The sequence below is a fragment of the Dendrobates tinctorius genome, unplaced genomic scaffold (genome assembly GCF_039654945.1).
Source record: "Dendrobates tinctorius isolate UK_male_01 unplaced genomic scaffold, ASM3965494v1 ptg000064l, whole genome shotgun sequence".
NCBI lineage: Eukaryota > Metazoa > Chordata > Amphibia > Anura > Dendrobatidae > Dendrobates > Dendrobates tinctorius.
The window spans coordinates 47699399-47721300 of NW_027361732.1; the positions used below are offsets into that span (position 1 = coordinate 47699399).

General features: G+C 43.8%; 1 protein-coding gene across 6 annotated transcripts in view; it reads left to right on the forward strand.

The window, feature by feature from the left end:
- LMO7 (LIM domain 7) overlaps nt 1-21902 on the forward strand; it is a 251676-nt gene that overhangs the window by 52255 nt on the left and 177519 nt on the right. For all 6 annotated transcript variants that reach the window (XM_073580396.1, XM_073580397.1, XM_073580401.1 and 3 more), the window contains exon 3: nt 17572-17642. In XM_073580396.1, coding sequence (XP_073436497.1) covers nt 17572-17642 — 71 coding nt within the window. The remainder of the gene's footprint in view (nt 1-17571; nt 17643-21902) is intronic.

The following is a 21902-nucleotide window of genomic DNA, read 5'->3' on the forward strand; positions in this document are numbered from 1 at the left end:
TGCCTCCATCTTGTGTCTGTACGTTACTGCGCGGTATACAGAGGGACCACCCCCCCAGCCCGGCCCACCGACCCTACACTTGGCGTAGTCGGCAGGATCAACGCCGCTAATACAATATCTTCTGCGTCAGGCCTGCCTCTGAGGGATGGAAACGGACTTGGACTGCACTGTTTGGATTATAAACACCTGTGGATTACAAATTACCAACCTGTGGATTACAAATTGGGAGCGCTGTGGCGTATCTGCGTTGCCAGCAGAGAATCTGGGGCGGTACCAGGTTTGGAGCAAGATGGCGGTGCTGCTTCAGCGCAGAGGAGAGGTCCGGGTGTTTGCAGTCGTTCTGGATGGACTGGGACCCCCAGCTGCGGCTGTTTGGCGTCATTTGATTGCAGCCCCACCGGACGGTGGAGTGAAGAGCGGAGACTGCAGGAGGAGCCGTGCAATAACGTGACGAAGGCCACAGTGCCGGGGAAGGTAAGAGTTCCCCCGGCCCCATCAGTGGCTCTGCAGGTGGCCCCCACCTTACAGCCACAACACGCATCTTGTACCCCCGAGAGCCTGACCAGGGAAGGTACTACAGTCTATGTGGGGCTTAGCGAGGCCTCCGCCCCCGACCCCGAGCCATCCTGCCCGGTGGCGCCGGTGCGGAGCTTGCCGCCAGAAGACGCTGTTGCGGTATCTCTGCTGATAGCGACCTCATCTCTGAAAGCGGCCGCTGCTCCAGCTCAGTCTGAAGTTCCAGGTGCGGCGTACCCCGCGGCCGCAGCAATGCCGGTGTTGGAGCCGTCTGAGGCCTATTTGTCAAGCCCTGTGGCCCAGTCTTCGGAGAACATGGCTGTCCCTGGTTTTTATCCGGCCCCAGCGGCTGCCGACATCACCAGCCGCCTCTGCCCTGTTTTTGTCCGTGGCTAAGTCCCGCCCACCGGACTCACAACCGGACCCTCCGTTTGGGTCTCAGAAGTGGTGAAAAAGAAGAAAGCTAAAGAGCAGGAAGTATGGAACCTGCTTCATGCAAAGGGGGAGGCTGGCATGGCGGCGACACGATCTATGGGACGGATCTTGTATACAAATATACCCAGGGGGTATGGGTTCATACGCGATCTGGCTACCGGCCAGAAGGTTTATCTTAATATGGCCTCTATTTGTCACGGCCGGGCTCTACACGAGGGGGACTTGGTGTTGTATTACAAAGAGTACTGTCCCCGCGGCTACTACGCGGTAGCTGTGATTGCTGAGTCCGAAGGTCACGATCCCCCGTAGAAAGTACTCACAGGACACTCCTTACATCCCGGGAGCTCCACGGTTGTGGGGCCCCTCGCTGCCGGTCACTAGGAGGTGGCTTGAACTTTCGAATTTTCGTTGCACCGTTGTGCAAATCACAAGGACAGTTTGCGTGCAAGTTAATGAAAAAAAAAAAAAAAAAGCTTAACACAAAAATTGAAGTTTTTGTGTGTTAAGCCTGATGAAAGCAGGGATGTAAGGAGAGAGGAAGTGTCCATGTTAAAGGAAGGGGGAGGAGAAAATCTGTTATGTTTGTTTATTATATGTTGGTTTTAACAAGCAATAGAAAAGATGTAAGAAAATGGGGTACTTGTGATATTGTAAAGTTGTTTTGATGTATAATATGCACAAGAAAATGCAACAGGTCCGGGTAAGAGAGTGTCTGAGCGACCAAAGGGAAGTGTGAGATCCAAAGGGGTCTATGTGTTGAGAAGGTCTGGGAGACCGAGACGCCGACCATGACGTGTAACCAAAAGAAAGGCAAAGAGATGGAAGACGTGAGAAAGACAGTCGTCCTAGGTCAGGTACCTGACACCACGGACACCCCTGAAGGAAAAAGGCGGACGCCGACAATGATCTGGTAGGTGTAAGGCCTCGATCATGGCTTACCGGATAGTGGAAGGTGACAGAAGGGGAGAGTAGGGGAAGGTACACGCCGGAAAGAGAATCCAGGTGTACCTAGCCCAATTTGAAAGATGTCATGTGGCGTGCGCTCTGGCGAGTAGCAGTAGGCTGCTCGGAGCATGGTGCTCCCGGTTTGGTTCGGCCCCCGCGGGTAGTGGGTTTGGCCCAGCAGCTGGTCCGACAACAGAAGGTAGGGTAAACTTCAGAACGACGAAGGCAGGGATTACGATTGTCGAGGACGACAATAGACAAAGGAAGGGAGAGTGTAGGGAAGGTGACCGGACAGACTTGTCAGAATAGAGAAAGGAAGGTTTGCACAGTTTAGACAGGTGTCAGTTAGTACAGTGGGGAAACAGCTAGGAAAGTGTAGTGGACGTGCGGTACCTTGGGTTGACCATTAGAGGGCAGGGAGGAGTGTGAGCATAGGACTTGACATCAGCTTAGGGCTTAAGAAACCGTTGGTCATGGGGGGCGGAGTTAGAGGGAATCTGGAAAGATGTAAATTTGACAGGAGGGTTCCAGAAAGTTCCAGTCCCCAGGGGGAGCTCAAGTGACGAGGAGACTGTGACAGTTGCCGCACTGTGAGGAAAACCCAACCAGGAGGACTGAGGAGAAAGGAAGTCAGGGGGGTGGTCCTGACACGAATTACCCCAGTACAGACGAGGCCACGGGGAAACACATACCAAGTTGAAGACGATACCTGACCAGAAAAATTACTGTTGGTGTACGGGCCTAAGGCGGCCACAGTGACCGAGCTGACAGGAACGTCGTTAAGCAGAAAGGGACGGTACGTGTATTTACGTCCCTGGTGTTAAGTACGGTGTGTATGTAACGGGGCCTGGACACAGAGGGCCATGAAGAGAATTAGCGGTGTATTGTGAGGGCCGTCAGTCGGACAGCGGGAAATAAACTTGGACCTGTTGCACCCGAAAACTGCCTCCATCTTGTGTCTGTACATTACTGCGCCGTATACAGAGGGACCACCCCCAGCCCGGCACACCGACCCTACAGTAGTCCAGTGGCTCTGGCTGACGGGATGATGTGGGATATTAGTGGTAGTAGTACAGTAGGTCTGGCTGACGGGATGATGTGGGATATTATAGTGAATGTGGCTATGTGGAGTGGGCGGGGCTATACACTCAGCTTGATAGAGAGATAGATATATAGAGATAGAAAGATATAATCATTATAATTTGTTATAACTAACTGTAGTTACAATGCCCGGGCAGTGCCGGGCTCTTCAGCTAGTCTATATATTAATGAAAACCAACTCGGAGCAGAAATAATGAAGATAAATATAATAAAGTGTGGTTATTAGCAGCACACGTCTTTTTTTGTATGCAGTGATTTGCTGTCGCTAGCATGTCTTTTTGACCAGCATAAATAATTCAGTCACTTGTTGAATGAGCAGTTTTCTCGTTCGTCATGTGATCGCCCAAATGTTTGCACAGCCAGATAATCCTACAAATGTTTCTACGAATGTCCTTGGATTATTTACTTGTCGAAATGTACCATTTATCTCAATAGAGTGACAACAAAATGTTTCTCCCAAGAAAATCAAACCTTTACTGCCAGGCATCCCGACAGATTATTGCCAATCTCTGTGACTTCCAGCAGGCAGAGATGTTGGCAATCCCTATTTTCTTGAAATGTCCCGGCAATGATTACCAAGTGCAGTACCCCATTAAAGGGCATCTGTCAGAATGATCCACCCCCAAACTGTTATGCTCATGTTGCTCTCTGAAAGCTAATGTTCTCCACACCTTTACTGATGCAATCTATTGCTGACTGAAAAGCACATTCTTAGTTCATATGTAAAATAATAAGCAAGTGCTCTGGGAGTGTCAAAGTGCTTCCCAAGCCTCTGCCTCCCTGGCTCTATTCCCCACCCATTCCCACGCTCCCCTGCTTGGCTGACAACTCACTAGTTGTAGTGAAGTCAGTGCCATCAATCAAGCAGAAGACTGTGGGACTGAGGGGGATATTGCTAGGGGAAGCAGTGACTTGGGGAGTTCCTTACACTCCCAGAGCGCTTAACCCCTTTCCTACATTGGAGGTACTATTCCGTCCATGTGACCTGCGACCTAAGTCCCAAGGATGGAATAGTACGTCTAATGAGATCAGCGGTGCTCACGTGGTGAGCGCCACTGATCGCGGCCGGGTGTCAGCTGATTATCACAGCTGACACCCGGCACAGTGTGTCAGGGGCGGTCATGGACCGCCCCCGAGACGTGAACCCCTGGCACACTGCGATCAAGCATGATCGCGGTGTATCGGGGATTAAAGGAAGCATCGGCAGGGAGGGGGCTCCCTCCGTGCTTCCCTGCGACCCCCACAGCAGCGCTGCTTCGGGGGTCTCTTTCCCTGCAGCTCCCCGGATCCAAAATGGCGACGGGGACCTTCGGGGGCCTGCAGGGAGCTGGCTTCCTCACTGCCCGCAGAGTGCAGGCATGAGGAAGCCTGCAGCAGTGCCTGTGACAGATCGCTGATCTGTCACAGCGATCTGTGATGTGACAGATCAGCGATCTGTCACAGGACAGTGATGTCCCCCATGGGACAGTATATTAAAGTAAAAAAAAGTGTAAAAATAATTAAAAAAAAAATATTCCCTAATAAATTCATTTTTTGAAAATAAAAAACAAAAAAACAATAAAAGTACACATATTTGGTATCGCCGTGTCCGTAATGACCCACCCCATAAAACTGTCCCATTAGTTAACCTCTTTAGCGAACCCCTTAAACAATAAAAATAAACGAAGCAAAAAATGATTTATCATACAGCCGAACAAAAAGTGCAATAACGCACTATCAAAAAGACGCATATAAATATGCATGGTACTGCTGAAAACGTCATCTTGTCCCACAAAAAACGAGCCACAACACAGCGTCATCAGCAAAAAATAAAAAAGTTATAGCTCGCAGAATAAAACGATGCAAAAATAATTATTTTTTATATAGAAATTGCTTTCATTGCATAAAACCGCCGCAACATAAAAAAATGACATAAATGAGGTATCGCTGTAACCGTACTGACCTGAAGAATAAAACCGCTTTATTAATTTTACTGCACGCGGAACGGTGTAAACGCACCCCCCAAAAGAAATTCATGAAACGCTGGTTTTTGTTCATTCTGCGTCCCAAAAATCAGAATAAAAAGCGATCAAAAGATGTCACGTGCCCGAAAATGGTACCAATAAAAACGTCAACTCGTCCCGCAAAAAATAAGACCTCACATGACTCGGTGGGTCAAAATATGGAAAAATTATAGCTCTCAAAATGTGGTGATGCAAAAACTATTTTTACAATAAAAAGCGTCTTTTAGCGTATGACAGCTGCCAAAAATACAAACCCGCCACAAATAGTAAATCAAACCCCCATTATCACCCCCTTAGTTAGGGAAAAGTAATAATATAAATTTTTTTTTATTTATTTCCATTTTCCCATTAGAGCTAGGGTTAGGTTTTGGCACATCAGGGGCTTTCCAAACGCGACATGGCATCCTATCTCAATTCCAGCCAAAAAAGTTAAATGGCGCTGCTTCCCTTCCGAGCTCTGCCATGTGCCCAAATAGTGGTTTACCCCCATATATGGGGTATCAGTGTACTCAGAACAAATTGCACAATAACATTTGGGGGCCTGTTACTCTTGGGAAATAAAAATTGGGGGTGAAAAGATCATTTTTGTGGAAAAAATGATTTTTTTAATTGTACGGCTGTACATTATAAACTTCTGTGAAGCCCTTGGGGGTTCAAAGTGCTCACTACATATCTAGATAAGTTCCTTTTGGGGGTCTAGTTTCCAAAATGGGGTCACTTGTGGGGGGTTTCCACTCTTTAGGTACATCAGGGGCTCTCGAAACGTGGCATGGCGTCCAATCTGAATTCCAGCCATTTTTGCAGTGAAAAAGTCAAACGGCGCTCCTTCCCTTCTGAGCTCTGCCATGTGCCCAAACAGTGGTTCCCCCCACATATCAGGTATCAGCGTACTCAGGACAAATTGCACAATAATGTTTGCAGTCCCATTTCTCCTCTTACCCTTGGTAAAATAAAAAAATTGAACCTGAAGTAATTTTTTTTTGTGAAAAAAAAGTTAAATGTTCTTTTTTTTTTTTAAACATTCAAAAAATTCCTGTGAAGCACCTGAAGGGTTAATAAACTTCTTGAATGTGGTTTTGAGCACCTTGAGGGGTGCAGTTTTTAGAATGGTGTCACTTTTGGGTATTTTCTATCATATAGACCCCTCTAAGTGGCTTCAAATGTGATGTGGTCCCTAAAAATAAAATGGTGTTGTAAAAATGAGAAATCGCTGGTCAACTTTTAACCCTTATAACTTCCTAACCAAAAAAAATTTTTGGTTCCCAAATTGTGCTGATGTAAAGTAAACAGGTGGGAAATGTTATCTATTAAGTTTTTTGAGTGCCATATTTCTGTGATTTAAGAGCATAAAAAATCAAAGTTGGAAAATTGCGAAATTTTCGCCAAATTTCCATTTTTTTTCACAAATAACCGCAAGTTATATGAATGAATTTTTACCTCTAACATGAAGTAAAATATGTCATGAGAAAACAGTGTCAGAATCACCGAGATCCATGGAAGCGTTCCAGAGTTATTACCTCATAAAGGGACAGTGGTCAGAATTGTAAAAATTGGCCTGGGAGTTAACGTGCAAACCACCCTTGGTAGTGAAGGGGTTAAGACTCAGTTGCATATGAATGAAAACAGCAGTTTCTTGATCTGGTAGCAACAGGTTACATTAGTAAGGGTGTGGATGATCTTCTTTTTCAGAGAGCAACATGACCATATAAACAGTTGGGTAAGGTGGATCACACTGACAGATTCCCATTAAGAGTCTTTTAAAAGACTCCTATTAAAGTCTGATGCTTTGTCATGTGGTGCTACTTTTTTCCAGCACTGGAATTGTTCCTTGAACTTTTGCTGCTTGTTGTTGTTGTTGTACTGTTACATTTCACCACCAGAGGGCATTCTTTTTGCTTGTAATATTGTGCAATGAATGAGGATACATAAAATGAAACATCCAGTGTAGCTGAATTACAACAATATCATTAGCAGGCATATTGCATAACAGCCTGTAAATTAATGTTCTGGATGAGTAACAAGTGTGTATTGTATGTGAGCATGTACATATAGATTTATCGAGGTACGGACTGGGGCTGGAATTCAGCCCTGGCATTTGAAATCACACTGGCCCATGTTGTCCCTGTGCCCATGAATCAGATGGGATATATTTACTAATATTACCCTGGATGGAGGAAAGGTAGATTTTCTACAAGACCAATATTTCTAATGATACCCATGGCCTACTCTTAACAGTATGGGAGTCTTGAGAATGCCAATTCTGTTAACAATGTAACAGACAAGGCAGCCCATGACCAGACGGGTCTTTCTGGCATTTGCCAGTATTGTCAGATGGCCAGTCCAGCCTTGGATTTATCTAGGAGAGACGTGTGCGTGTGTGGCACGTACATGAAACTACAATGCTCTACAACCTGAGCATTACAGATGCTGAAAAACTGCAACCTCCACCTGTTCATGATTAAAATGTGTCCAATTTAACATTCTTTTATATGTCTTAAAGGGTCTGCCAGAATATATACATTGGACGCAGATCGCTAGGGTATCCCACAAATGCCTTGTCAGAGTGCTGTGACTCCTGCCCTTTGCCTCAAGTGAGACCTTCTCTAAGCTTTTATTTGTAGGCTTTAAGGGCAACTCCTATGTGAGAATGTTCATGCAGCAGCTCCGTAAATGACAGTGTAGCTGACGGGAAACATGGCATAGACATGTTTTATATGCATAAGCATTTAATAAATCATTTTTGTAAGGCCTGTTTCACACATACGTTTTTTGCATCAGTTGCAATCCGCGAAAATGGCGGGACATGGATCCGCAACTGTTTTGGAGGCAATGTGTGCTACCAGACCGTTGCTTTGACGGATGCGGCGACGGGAGAAATTTAAAGGAGCCCGAGAGAGAGAGAGAGAGATTTTTACCAGCCACCAGAACGGGATTTAGGGTTAAATATCCGGCAAAAGCAATGCTTCCGGGCATGCGCAATGACAAATGCGGATCCGGCCAGCCAAAAAAAACGTTGCATTGTCCGTCCTGTCATGTCAGCAGACGCCAAAATTTTGGCGGATCCGTAAAAAAACGGATCCAACGGATGACCATTCGTCAAGATCCGCCGATAATGAAAGTCAATGGGAAAAAAAAACGGATCCACCAAGAAAAATGGCGGATGTTTTTTTTTTTTTGCAAAACGGCGGATTTTGACTGATGGACACAAACGGATGTGTGAAACAGGCCTAAGTCTTGTATATTCTAGCGCTGCAGAAGAAAAGTGTTTGACAATTCAGAAACTTGTCCAACCAATCGTGCCCTGCAGTTGTAAATCTGTTGCTCTGCATATAGTCATAGATTGGCTGCAGCGGTGGAAAGCTGGAACTGGAGTAAAGACAGCTTTATTATTTTTACATAAAGCCTATTGTCGTTAAAAAATTGTATTGATAGAAAACCCCTTTAAGGACTTTCTAGGAATGAAAGCTGCTGGGTCATCATCACCTGAAGAAAGTTCTCAGCTATAAAGATAATTTAGTACCTCACCCAAGCAAGTGTTACATGCTGAAACAAGAAGGGAAATGATTTCTTTAATGTGTTGCTCAAAGGATTTAGCCAGCAAATAATGTGCAAATATATTGTGTCTTTTAATTGTATAGCTTCAGCGATTAGTCCTGGTAAATTGTTCATGTGATTATTGTAGAATTAAACCTATCATATTATCAGGGCATGGTAACCTGACAAGTTTCTACAATTCCTTCCACCCTTATTGTACATCATTTAGTAGACAGGTCATCTGGGCCCAAGGAAGCTGTCCTAGTCATTGTCCTGCAATAATGGACATCCTTGTCGATCTCCTGCCTGCACTACCTCATATCACTGGTTTCCTTAAGTCTCGAGCGCTTATACTCTTATTGCAAAGTAGAAAATCTAACCAAAATTAAAGTTAAAAAATCCATATGGCAGTTTGATTAAAAATAGGTGTTTTATTTCCAGTAACTGAATTTTCAGTGCCAAAAGGGTCTGCGCTCTATAGAAACTAGCATTGGTCCAAGATGAGACTCCCGATCTTCTCAGGTGTTGATGGCATACAGTATATCTTACACGGGTATTTTTCTCCTATCTATTGGATAAGGGATAACTTCCCGATCGCTGGACCCTTACCGATCTTGAGAGGAAATGGAACAGTGGTCCATCATTCGCACTGCCGCTATGTTCTTTCTTATTAGTGCTGAAGTCCAACCGAGCACAACATCCGGCCGTCCAGTTCAGAATAAACGATGGACCACCGCTCCATTTACACAAGGCTCCGAATAGCCATCGTTCTCGGGACGTAAAAATTAATTTATATCTCTTGCAAATAGAAATGAAAGTGGTTGCCCACTGCCTCTTGTAAGTGCAGCTTAAGAACACTGAGGCTGGGGCTGCATGATCATATAAAAAAATTGGTCTCCTTTTTATTCAGAAAACTGTGACTATTTTTTTCTCAGTTGTCATCTGTATGCTGTGCATGTAAATCTGTGTTTTTTTTTTTTTTTATTCTGCAGTTATTAATAATTTACAGGACCATTTAGTTTCCTGTCATGCAGAATTGTAAAGTATCCATAAAAATTGTATGCCACTCTGATGATCTGTATGGCCTCCTATCTATTCATTTTTCTTATCCTCAGTACCATCAGATTTGAAGTGAAATCTCAGCATGCCACAATTTTTTTTTTTTCTCACATCAAGCCCAGCTGAGAAATAAAAGGAATCTGCGCTGCTTCATTGAATACCATTGGTCTGAGGTCAATCCTTTTTTTTATTGGATTGCATTTGTTTGAGTTAAGGCCCTGTCACACTAAGCGATATCGCTAGCAATAAAGCTATAACGTCACTGGTTTTGTGACGTAGCAGCGATATCGCTATGTGTGATACTTACCTCCGACCGCTCCCCCGCTGGTTATCGCTGATCTCGCGAGAACGTCCTGGACCATTTCTCATCGTCAGCTTCCTGCTGGTCTTCCTGTGGCGCCGACGAGTGACGCGTGGACGCGGACGGGAGGACGTCAGGATCGCCTCGTCTGACAGGTAAGTAGCGACCGCTGCTATGTCGCTGGTGAGATCTGCCTGTTTGGCAGCTCACTAGCGACCACTTAGCGATGCACCAGCGATCCTGACCGCGTAATATGGCTGGTCGGGATCGCTGGTGCATCGCTAAGTGTGACAGTACCTTTTATACTCTTGTGTGAACCAGCCCTGACCAGCTCTTCTGTCCTTACAATGGCTGCTGGTGGGGGTGCATGTGCCCAGCCCATCAGCCTCCCCAATTGTAAAGCGCCTCACAGGGGAAAGCTGCTTTTCTATTGGATGAGATGATTGTCTGGTCACATGCTCCTCCACCATAAGCCAGTGTATGGATGCACATGCTGTTCAGTGCGTGGAAATCTGCACTGACAAGTGGGCAACCACTTTTCATTTAACACTCATGCCCTGAATCTGTATAGGTCCCCCAAATCTGCTTGGATGCCCTATAATAGTTGTTTCATTCATCCTTTTTTTTTTCTTACTTGTGCTATACAGTGGGGAAAAAAAGTATTTAGTCAGTCAGCAATAGTGCAAGTTCCACCACTTAAAAAGATGAGAGGCGTCTGTAATTTACATCATAGGTAGACCTCAACTATGGTGGACAAACTGAGAAAAAAAAATCCAGAAAATCACATTGTCTGGTTTTTTTTTTTCATTGTATTTGCATATTATGGTGGAAAATAAGTATTTGGTCAGAAACAAAATTTCATCTCAATACTTTGTGATATATCCTTTGTTGGCAATGACAGAGGTCAAACGTTTTCTGTAAGTCTTCACAAGGTTGCCACACACTGTGGTTGGTATGTTGGCCCATTCCTCCATGCAGATCTCCTCTAGAGCAGTGATGTTTTTGGCTTTTCGCTTGGCAACACGGACTTTCAACTCCCTCCAAAGGTTTTCTATAGGGTTGAGATCTGGAGACTGGCTAGGCCACTCCAGGACCTTGAAATGCTTCTTACGAAGCCACTCCTTCGTTGCCCTGGCGGTGTGCTTTGGATCATTGTCATGTTGAAAGACCCAGCCACGTTTCATATTCAATGCCCTTGCTGATGGAAGGAGGTTTGCACTCAAAATCTCACGATACATGGCCCCATTCATTCTTTCATGTACCCGGATCAGTCGTCCTGGCCCCTTTGCAGAGAAACAGCCCCAAAGCATGATGTTTCCACCACCATGCTTTACAGTAGGTATGGTGTTTGATGGATGCAACTCAGTATTCTTTTTCCTCCAAACACGACAAGTTGTGTTTCTACCAAACAGTTCCAGTTTGGTTTCATCAGACCATAGGACATTCTCCCAAAACTCCTCTGGATCATCCAAATGCTCTCTAGCAAACTTCAGACGGGCCCGGACATGTACAGGCTTAAGCAGTGGGACACGTCTGGCGCTGCAGGATCTGAGTCCATGGTGGCGTAGTGTGTTACTTATGGTAGGCCTTGTTACATTGGTCCCAGCTCTCTGCAGTTCATTCACTAGGTCCCCCCGCGTGGTTCTGGGATTTTTGCTCACCGTTCTTGTGATCATTCTGACCCCACGGGGTGGGATTTTGCGTGGAGCACCAGATCGAGGGAGATTATCAGTGGTCTTGTATGTCTTCCATTTTCTAATTATTGCTCCCACAGTTGATTTCTTCACTCCAAGCTGGTTGGCTATTGCAGATTCAGTCTTCCCAGCCTGGTGCAGGGCTACAATTTTGTTTCTGGTGTCCTTTGACAGCTCTTTGGTCTTCACCATAGTGGAGTTTGGAGTCAGACTGTTTGAGGGTGTGCACAGGTGTCTTTTTATACTGATAAGTTTAAACAGGTGCCATTACTACAAGTAATGAGTGGAGGAAAGAGGAGACTCTTAAAGAAGAAGTTACAGGTCTGTGAGAGCCAGAAATCTTGATTGCTTGTTTCTGACCAAATACTTATTTTCCACCATAATATGCAAATAAAATGAAAAAAAAACAGACAATGTGATTTTCTGGATTTTTTTTTCTCAGTTTGTCTCCCATAGTTGAGGTCTACCTATGATGTAAATTACAGACGCCTCTCATCTTTTTAAGTGGTGGAACTTGCACTATTGCTGACTGACTAAATACTTTTTTGCCCCACTGTATATGTGCTGATTGACCACCGACCCATTACAATGAATGTCTTTTTTTTTTTTTTTTTTTTTTTTTAAATTTCCCAACTGATTGTCCTCTCCCCAAAATAGAGACATGTTACTTTGATCCATGTTGCATATCAACTTGCCAATGGAAATAAAAGACTTCATGATAAAAATAAACAAGCTGTCCGCACACAGTCTTCTCCGTGCTGTCTGCATTTTACAGTGAGATTCTCATACCAGGAACCTGGACCAGTCTCCTAAGAAATGTATTTTTTTATTTGAGAAAAACTGATGTAACCAGAATTGTAAAAACTGACACATGGAACAAAAATTGACCCAGCACATTGTAAAAAAAAAAAAAAATACCATTGACCATTTTTCATGTATGAGAAAAAAGTGTGAAAGCGACAGCACTCCAGCATTTGGCACTTGACTTTTTCTCCAGTGAGTTGTTTTATTAACAGAATTATAGCATGAGGTATTTTTATGATGTCTCGTTGTTGGCAGGGGAGGATTTTTCTTATGTTTCTGGTCAAGTTTATGACAAATAGTTTTCACCTTCATGACTCCATGTGAAAGGTCATTCATATATTTGCATTAGATTAGAGGTATTGTGGACTAGGTCTCCTAGAACGCCCTAGCCCTAAGATGTTTGGGTGGAATACTGATGTTTGCTGGACGGGAAGCGGACGCCTTCATCCTGTGTATACTCGGAGTGCATATAATTTGTGACTAAAATGGCAAATTCTGTATCTTTATTTTTATGCCATTTCATGCACATGGCAGTGGGAGTCTTAGCTGCTGCGGATTGTAGGCTGCACTTTGCCACTTTTTTCTTGGCAACGCTTTTGATCTTGTAATAGAGAAAGATTTGTACTACTTTGTATCCAATCACCGTTTTAACTGAAAAAACAGAACTGCACTGTTTATAGTATTCTAGGTCTGTAGAACAGTTTCTTTATAATGTGAGCTTTTGTTACTAAATATTTTTTATATATATTCTTAAAATGAGAGTTGAGATTCTACAGCCTCTATGCATCTTAGGACATAACTGACAGCAGAGTTTGCAAACCTTTTCTCGTCTAACTATTTTTAAGCCAATTTATAACCAAAACAAGCTGTCTGCTCCGAGAAGAAATCGGACTTGCAAGCCTAGTCTTTAAAATGAACTTGCCATTGAGTTTTGCATTCTCACTTTGTAGCCAGCGTTGTAATAAGTAGAGGCTAAATGGCTGAAACCTTTTAGAGGCACGGATAGAGCCACGGCGCTCTGTGATTGCCTGCAGCGATGTCCGTGTGACATCACTACTGCTACCAAACCGAGATGGATCATGGCAGAAAGTTTTCATGATATTAAGAAAATGCCAGATGCCCTTTGTGCTAATTGACCCTGACACGTGTCTGTTTGAACGAGCTAATTTATTTGTTTGTTCAGTGACCAATTCTGTTTTTTTTACAAAATTATGAATGGCTATAATCACATTTATTAGTAAATCCAGAGAGTGAACTATTAAAGCAATCCAAGGTGCCGCAGGTGGCTGCGTGCTCAGTGGTTGTGGCCATAGTTTACGGTAGTTTGTATGCACTCCCTTATGGCCACAGTTTGGATGGATGCCAAGGCATCTGTCCAATAATGGACCTGTTGCAAAAAAAAAATGCTACAAAGTGTAGATTTTTTGTATGTGTACCCTTTTGTATAGGAAAGCACAGTCTGCTAGGCTTTTCTATACCGTTAAATTATACCATAGAGACTAATTCCAAAAGAACATCTAATATTGTCCTCTGTCTAATAAATGGGGGATTGTTGGGAACATTGGAGGTTATGGCAGGAAAAGCTGATGAAGTAGGCACGTAGCCTGCTTTATGTAACGATCTTTTACATGGCACTGACACTAGTGAACTCAATGAGTATATACAGTAGAAATGTGGCCTAACAGGACTGCATATCTGTGATACTCACACCCTGCAGGAAATAATTGTTAATGTGTAGGACGGATGACAGGACATTGGGAATCAGTCTCATTTGTGTGCATGGCAGCGGGCCATGGTGAAGTGCTGTAAAAAGCCTCCAACGTACTTATGATCTCCATCTGCCAAGAAGAGTAAAACACCGGAGTTACAAGCTTGTTTTACTGGAGGAGAAAAGCTGATGAAGGGATTTTATACCATGGTTGGGTGGATTGGGTCGTATTTATTTTTCCACTGATGTTAATGCCCATACACCTCCCTTCTTGTACAGTATATAAATGTCATGGTGAAACCTATTTTCCTCTTTCATTTTGCTGTCATGTGAAGATATGAAGCACAACGCCTTCCAGGATTAGATAAGGAGGCAATGTAAATAGTTTCACAATTCACATTCATTTCAATTCTTCCAGTGCCCCACCTTCATTTGTTATTGTCAGTGTTTTAATATGTATATTACTAACCAAAATTGCAGCATGTCTGTGACATAATGTGTACAGCTTAAGGTCTACTCTGTTCTTGTTATATCTGCTTTGACCTTAATTGGCAAAAATGCTAAACCATTAAGGTGTAACCGTCAATATGCAGAGGGTGTGTGAAAATATATATTCACATACACGCTGCGTAAGGACGGTCCATGTGTGTATGTACATGTGTTTATATGTATTAGACTTATTAAATGGCCGCCAATCGGGCTCCAATTCCTGAGAACCTTACCATTCGCACAAAGTACTGCTATGAAGTATTCAAAGGGCAGGGAATGCACCAGTAGACCTGCTATTTTGAGCCCACACCGCTCTGCACTATATAGAAGAGTGGATCATATTTGAACAGATCTTGCCCAACCATCACAAAAACTTCCCCAGCTATACTGAGCTATGCTACTGATGTTTAAGTCACAAGTATGAATAGTTATGTTACAGATTGGTTGCAAAATTGTTGTGGCTTTTCCCAATTAAATTTTAGTCATATCAAAATCTGCAATAAAACAGATACATTGTAGTTTTTTGTGTGGATTACCTGTGGATCACTGAAAAGTCAGCACATTCAGAATAAAAAATACTATCCAAAATTGTTAAAATAAAAACCAAAACCAAAAAACTTTCTTCCTCCCCTGCTTCTCCAATGAATACTCTAGCCTAGTTTACCCTATATTCTGTGTTCCCTTTGCGGACATGTCAACACGTGAGCTCTGCAGCACATCATCATTGGAGGCCATGATAGAGACTCATTAGGTACAAGGCTAGAATTACCATTGGAGTGCTAGTAGTCGTGAGAATACAGATACATTTTTTATTTTTGTGTCTGTGGCTGTTGGTCTGCAAATGAAATCTCCATGGTTTCTTGTCGCTTTCTAGTTGGGTACATGGCAGATCACACATCAAGAACATGCCGTCAAAACTAACAGCCTAGCAGCTCTAAGCATTGTCTACTGGTCTACAGTTCGTGTAATACTGATCCATCATTGGGATCTCCTAAATTAGCCAGCGATAGCAGGTGCTTTCAGAGTAGGGCAAAAGTGATCAATTCCTTGTCAAGCTACTTTTCTCTCCAGCTTCTTCTCTTGTTTCACAGTGTGGACTCTGTGCATCAAGAGGTGAACTTAAGTTCTTCTCATGTGTCCAAGTGTCAAGACTATGGATATCCCATTTTCGAGTCTGTGCAGTGCACCATATTAATTTTTTAGTATTTTTTTTTTTTTTTTTTTTAAATATCTGGCATTTTTGTCCCTCCAACAGTCTTTTATATAGTAGAGGGTTACCAGTTGTCCTGTCAAAGGCTCACTGGGGAGATATGCAGCGGCTTTTATGGGTGTAACATCTGCTGATTATAACCATACCAGCATTGTGGATGAGGCCTTACAAAACCCTGTTATGAATTACGAGGACATTTATACTGTTAAAGGGGTTGTCCACTACTAGCACAACCAATCTCGGTCTAAATGTTTGGGCCTGATTAAAATAAAAACAGCTTATATTCACCTCCCGTGATGGCGCCGTTCCAGTGGTGTTGGCATTCGTGGTCCTGAGATCTCTCGTGCGGTGTTGTGACACATGGTGCTCAGTGCCCAATTGGCGCTCGTATCACAGTCTCAGTCTTCGTACGAATTGAGCATGAAGAAGTCAGAGATCAGCTGCAGCCCTGGCTTTCAATTCAACAGAAGGTAGGGACAGTGATGCCAGTGCTGATTGGGAACGATGTGTCGTGCAACCGCACGAAAGTCCCTGGACCACGAGTGCCAACGGCAGTGGCACGGGAGAAGTAATGAGCTTTATAATTGTATAGTGGCTAAACATTTAGATTGAGGTAGTGGACAACTCCTTTATATTGCACTGTGGATTCTTAAATGTCTTATGAGCAACATCACACCAATCTGATAATATATAATTAAATAGGGTGTGAAACCATATCACTGGACCATCTCAACAAAGATCGCATACAACTATAGTACACAAAACATAAACGATCTCACAAAAAGATGAATTGGAAGTCATATAATATGCAAAAATATTTATTGGAATAAATAGATACAGGGAGGGGAGGAGTACCACCTAATGGCACATGTGAAAGTAGGGCGCTCAAGCTGACAACTGCAACAACATCATAGTAAACATGCGATTATACGCAGATAAATATACACATGTGACTATAAAATGCACAAAAGTGCTTACATATTATATTACACATAGCCAAAATGGTGTAATAGGTTAATGGAACACTGCACCCAATATATACAATGAAGATTAACAATAATATGCATGATACCTAATAGGGAAGCAGGAACCTGTAGCAGAGCGTCCACCCCGACACACGTTTCGGCGGTATATGCCTTTCTCAAGGCCCCTTGAGAAAGGCATATACCGTGAAACGCGCGTCGGGGTGGACGCTCTGGGGGGATAAAGATTTGGATTAAAATAAAAGACCACAAAATACACTAAAATTAATGGGTCAAGGCACGCAAACATTACATATGCCACATACTGTATGTCTACATCAATGAGTTGTGTGAAATAATTTTTTTTCACTGTTCCTTTTTAATAATCAATTTCTAATTAGTAAATTTCAATTGAGATGGGAATTTGTTTGTAACAGCAGGGAATGTTTACATATAAACAACGAACCAGTTAAATCTCTAATGTTCCTTCAGATATGTTTACTTTGAAGAGATTATGTGCCGTAGAACAACCACCAAAGCCGATCACTGACCGTACATACATAATTATGTACATACCTCAATTCTGAGGATGGTGATTGCAGTGGTTATGCTGATGTATGATAAACAGAGACCACAGAAGACCTATTGTGATGCAGAAAAGTATATTTATTGTTTTTATTTCTTTCCACTTACACACCATTTCCTATTTGAAAATAGATAAATAATAAATTCCATGTGTTTACAGTAAATATTGTAATAGGGTCACTTCTTTTTGTGATTTTTAATATGAAAGTTTTCGGTTTGTTTTAGGAAGTAACTGGTAAAGGCTTTGGAGGCCAGGATTTCCGCTCTGCCCTTGAAAATGGAGTGCTTTTGAGCGAGTAAGTATCAAGGTCTTCTACACTGGTTACATAGTTGTTGAACGAAAAAGGGTGTGTGTCTTAATTCCAACCACTGGTAATAAAATTAGTGATGTAAGTAGGCTTTCGCACCAAGCCCTGAAGAGGTATGTTGACAATTTTACCTGGACCAGCACACCCTGCAGAAATGATGGCGGTGTGTCTCTGGCCACACCAATGAAAATAGTATTATTGCACTTCATTGCATATACAATAAAATTCAGCAGACATTACTGAAATGTTTTACATAAGCTTATATATTCATGTCTTCATTAGCAGTTGACTTTTATCACCTTCATTTGAATCTCAGAAACCTTTCTAAGCCTCTATTTTTATGAGATATTACATGGTTTTCTGGGGCGTTCATATACAGTAATTTTCCAGGGAGTCCTAACATGTGGAGCCTTGCCAGAGTATAATGTGGTCACTGTTCTGCTGTTTCTACCATCCCGTTGCTCCTTACCTGATTGCTCATGTGTTTTGCATACTTGTAATCATATGCCCACTTCTATCTTTTGCTCTTGTCAAATGGTCTCAATGGAGAAAAAAAAAAAGCAGTTGCCGTCTGATTGCCAGAATGGATATCACATGCAAGTGTACTTAAGATGACCGCAGGAGTATAGAAATGGCAGAATCCTCAGGGCTCGCTCACACCACAATATAAATCAGACAAGTGCTATCTGTTTTTTGCTGTTTTTTTTTTTAATTTTTATAACAGATGGCTCTCAGTCCATTGTTATTCCATGTGGCATTGCTGATGAATAGAGATGAGCAAAATTTTTCGGAAAATGTTCGCCAATTCTCAAATTCGGCACGAACGTAGCACATTCGGATTCATGTTCCATTTCCCAAATTTTTTTTTCTTTTTAAAAGTCTGCAAAAATGTCAGTTCGGTAAATGGTCACATTTCTATTAATATTTTTGTTTTCACGTTGTCTAGGATAGTGGTGCTGTATGATGAGCAAGGTGGGGGGCATGTTTTATGAGGGGAAGGAGTGTAATTTTTATTTTTTCTTCGTGTTTTTTTTTTTTTTAAATAACTTAATACGTGTACATTCCGGCAGCCAATCGGGGAGCAAAAAACATCCACAACGTCATGACACAAGGTCTTATGTGATTGGCTACCGAAGTCACATGTCCCTGTCCATATAAAAAGCAGACATCTTGTTTTGCTGTTGCCATTTTCTCAGTGTCACAGCGCAGAGTGGCCACTCCTGCTGCTGCTGAAAGTGAACTTGTCAGTTGGCTAGATAAGATCCTGTCCTGTGTGAAATCGATCTTCTAGCATCTATCTAGATTGTGCTAAAACTATGTTGCAGTCTCAGGAGGCCCCATTTGCTAATCAAAATCGTTTTTACTAAAACTGTATTGCAGTAAGGAATCAGGAGGCCGCATTTCTTATTAAATATCAGCCAGGAAACTGTATTTGCTAATCCAAATCATTTGGGATAAAACTGTGTTGCAGTGAAGAATCAGGAGGCCACATTTGCTCATCAAAATCGTTAGGTATAAGAGTGTTGTTCAGGCATGCAATCTAAGAAAATAAATAGTGATTGTTCATTTAGTGACCGTTGACTGTCAGGTGTCAACTCAAGGCCCCGTCACAAACAACGAGATTGCCAGCGATATCGCTGATTTTGTGACGCCACAGCGATCTCACCAGCGACATCGCTGTGTGTGACATGTATCAGCGACTGGCCCCCCTGCCGGGTACCGCTGATCGCGCTCGAACGTCCTGGGCCGCTTTTTTGATCGTTGGTCTCCCGCTGGCCAGCACGCATTGCTGCGCGTGGCAGCGGGAGAGCAACGATCAGCGATGCTGGGAGCTGGTTTCCAGGGTAAACAGCGGGTATCTAAGAGCCGTGCGGCTCTTAGATACCCGCTGTTTACATTGGAAACCAGCTTGCTTGCTGGTCCTGTTCGCTGGTGGGTCTGTCTGTGACAGCTCACCAGCGATCAGCTAACTATGTCCCAGCGAGTCCATCCTCGTTGGATCGCTGGGACATTGATGCGTGTAACGGGGCCTTTAGGTTGTGAAGCAGCAGGTTAAACGAGGGGAAAGGTACATACAACATAAGTGGGGAAGAGCGAGGTTGTAGTGGAAGTGAGAATAGGCTTGGTGTTTTATGTGTACGTGGGTTAAGGGCTAATGTTAATGAAGGCTCAACTGAACAAACAATCTCATCCTATCCATAGACCTCTGACAACATCTGTTATTGAACGGACTGATCCACTCTTTCTTTGACAGCCGCACCACAATATGCCTTGTAGATGAGGCTCAGAGAAAGAGTTCTCCAGTGGATGGCAAGCTCTGCATCAAGTGGCCTCTCCTCCTCTTCATACACCTTAATATAACACACAGTACAATCCTCAGAGGTGGAACAGTCATCAGAGGTGGCACCCCGATCACTCATGTCTCCCCCACGTCACAAATTTCCAAATGCCCAACTGACTGTGGGGAACCACAGATGAGCCATTCCGCAGAGCTGTTCACACATTCTATTCCATGGGTATCAGAGGTCTTCTCCACAGATTCACAGAACTTAGAGTAGGAAAGCATCTGCACCGATACCCAAAATTTTTTTCATGTTTGATCTGGGGCCGGACGAAGTAGGGTTCGAGCAGGATCCAGACCCTAGGATGGAGGTGATCCTGATGAGTCTCAGATGCCAGAGTTGCATGTGGATTGTATTGTGGTGTCAGGGCAGGAAGAGGAGGAGGAAGAGGATAGTGATGAGGTTGTAGATTCAATTTGGTGTGAACCCAGAGGTACGCAGCTGAGTAGCTTAGCAGAGGACTTGGAGGAGGGCAAAAACTAAGAGGACACGTTGCGGCTTCTCTTACAGACACGGAGTGATGAAACCACGATAAGCACTGGATCCTGGTTGTGGCCAGCTCCAGTTGCGAGGGGGGGACAAGGTTTTCCTAAGGCTAGTTTCACACTAGCGCTTTTGAGCGCAGCGACGGCCTGCGCACAGCCGCCGTTAAGCCCCGCCCCCTGCCGCGCCTCCGCCGGTAGCTCCGCCTCCGCTCAAAAGCGCTAGTGTGAAACTAGCCTAACCTGGGCCTTTTTTGAGACTGCAAAGGATGACCCAGCTTGCGTTATCTGCCAAATTTACAAAAAAAAAAAAAAAAGGCAAAAATTGCAATAATTTGACAACTACACGCATAAACCGACACATGCGCGATCAACATGCATTAGTCTGGGAATCCCATTGCGCTAAAATGCCGACTAGTGGGCCTTGCCAACCACCGGCCATCCCTTTAACAACATCTGCTGCTGCTTCCTCCTCTGTCACTGTGCCAAGTATTGTCAGACAGGTCTCTGGCTGCAGAAACTCCACTCATTTACCCCATACAGTCGGCGTGAGTGAGAGGCAGTTAGCTGTTACATAAGTGGCTTTGCCTGCTGCTTCTGCGGTTGTGGTCACGTAAAAGAATGTTTTGTCCTAGACATGCCAAAGCTAGGAGCTTGAACTCCGCCATTTCCAATCTGTTGGCCACAGAACTGCTGCCTTTCTGCCTAGTGGATACAGTTTCCAAAAATTGATGGCCATCACAGTCCTCCAGTACCAGTTACCCAGTCGCCATTACTTCTCTATGAAAGCTGTGCCTGCGCTACACCAGCTTGTCACAGACAACATCATTCGTTTCCTGAAAAATTCTATGTCTGCTAGGGTGCTTTTCACCACTGACACCTGTATGAGCAAACATGGGCAGGGGCGTTGCATCTCACTGACTTGGCACTGGGTTACTCTGGTGGCTGTGGGGGCAGGCAGTCACGGGGCCCCTCCACAAGTATTGGAATTTCCAAGGCTTGAGGGAAAAACCTCTGTATCTAACAGTTCCTCCTCTGCTTCCGGCTCCTCCAACTCCTCTAGGGCCTCTACCCATGCCCTCAACCTCTCCCTTAATGAGACAAGCGCTCCACCAGTGCAGAGCGAATTCCCACCACCTCCGTACTACGCAGCCAGGGCTCACCACATTTAGGCAGTGTTAAAATTGATATACCTTGGAGATGGCAGTCAAACAGCTCAAGAGTTGTGGACAGCTATCCAGGCCGAGTTAGAGCCATAGCTGTCTCCACTGAATGTGGAGCCAGGAAAGGCTGTGTATAATAACTGTGCAAACCTGCTGGCGACCTAGTTTAGGGAGGAGGACCCCCACAGAGTGTCCGGGCCGGAACCAAGGGGACCGCCATCTGATTTCCTAAGGAAACAGTTCCCGGGGAACAGAGGTAGA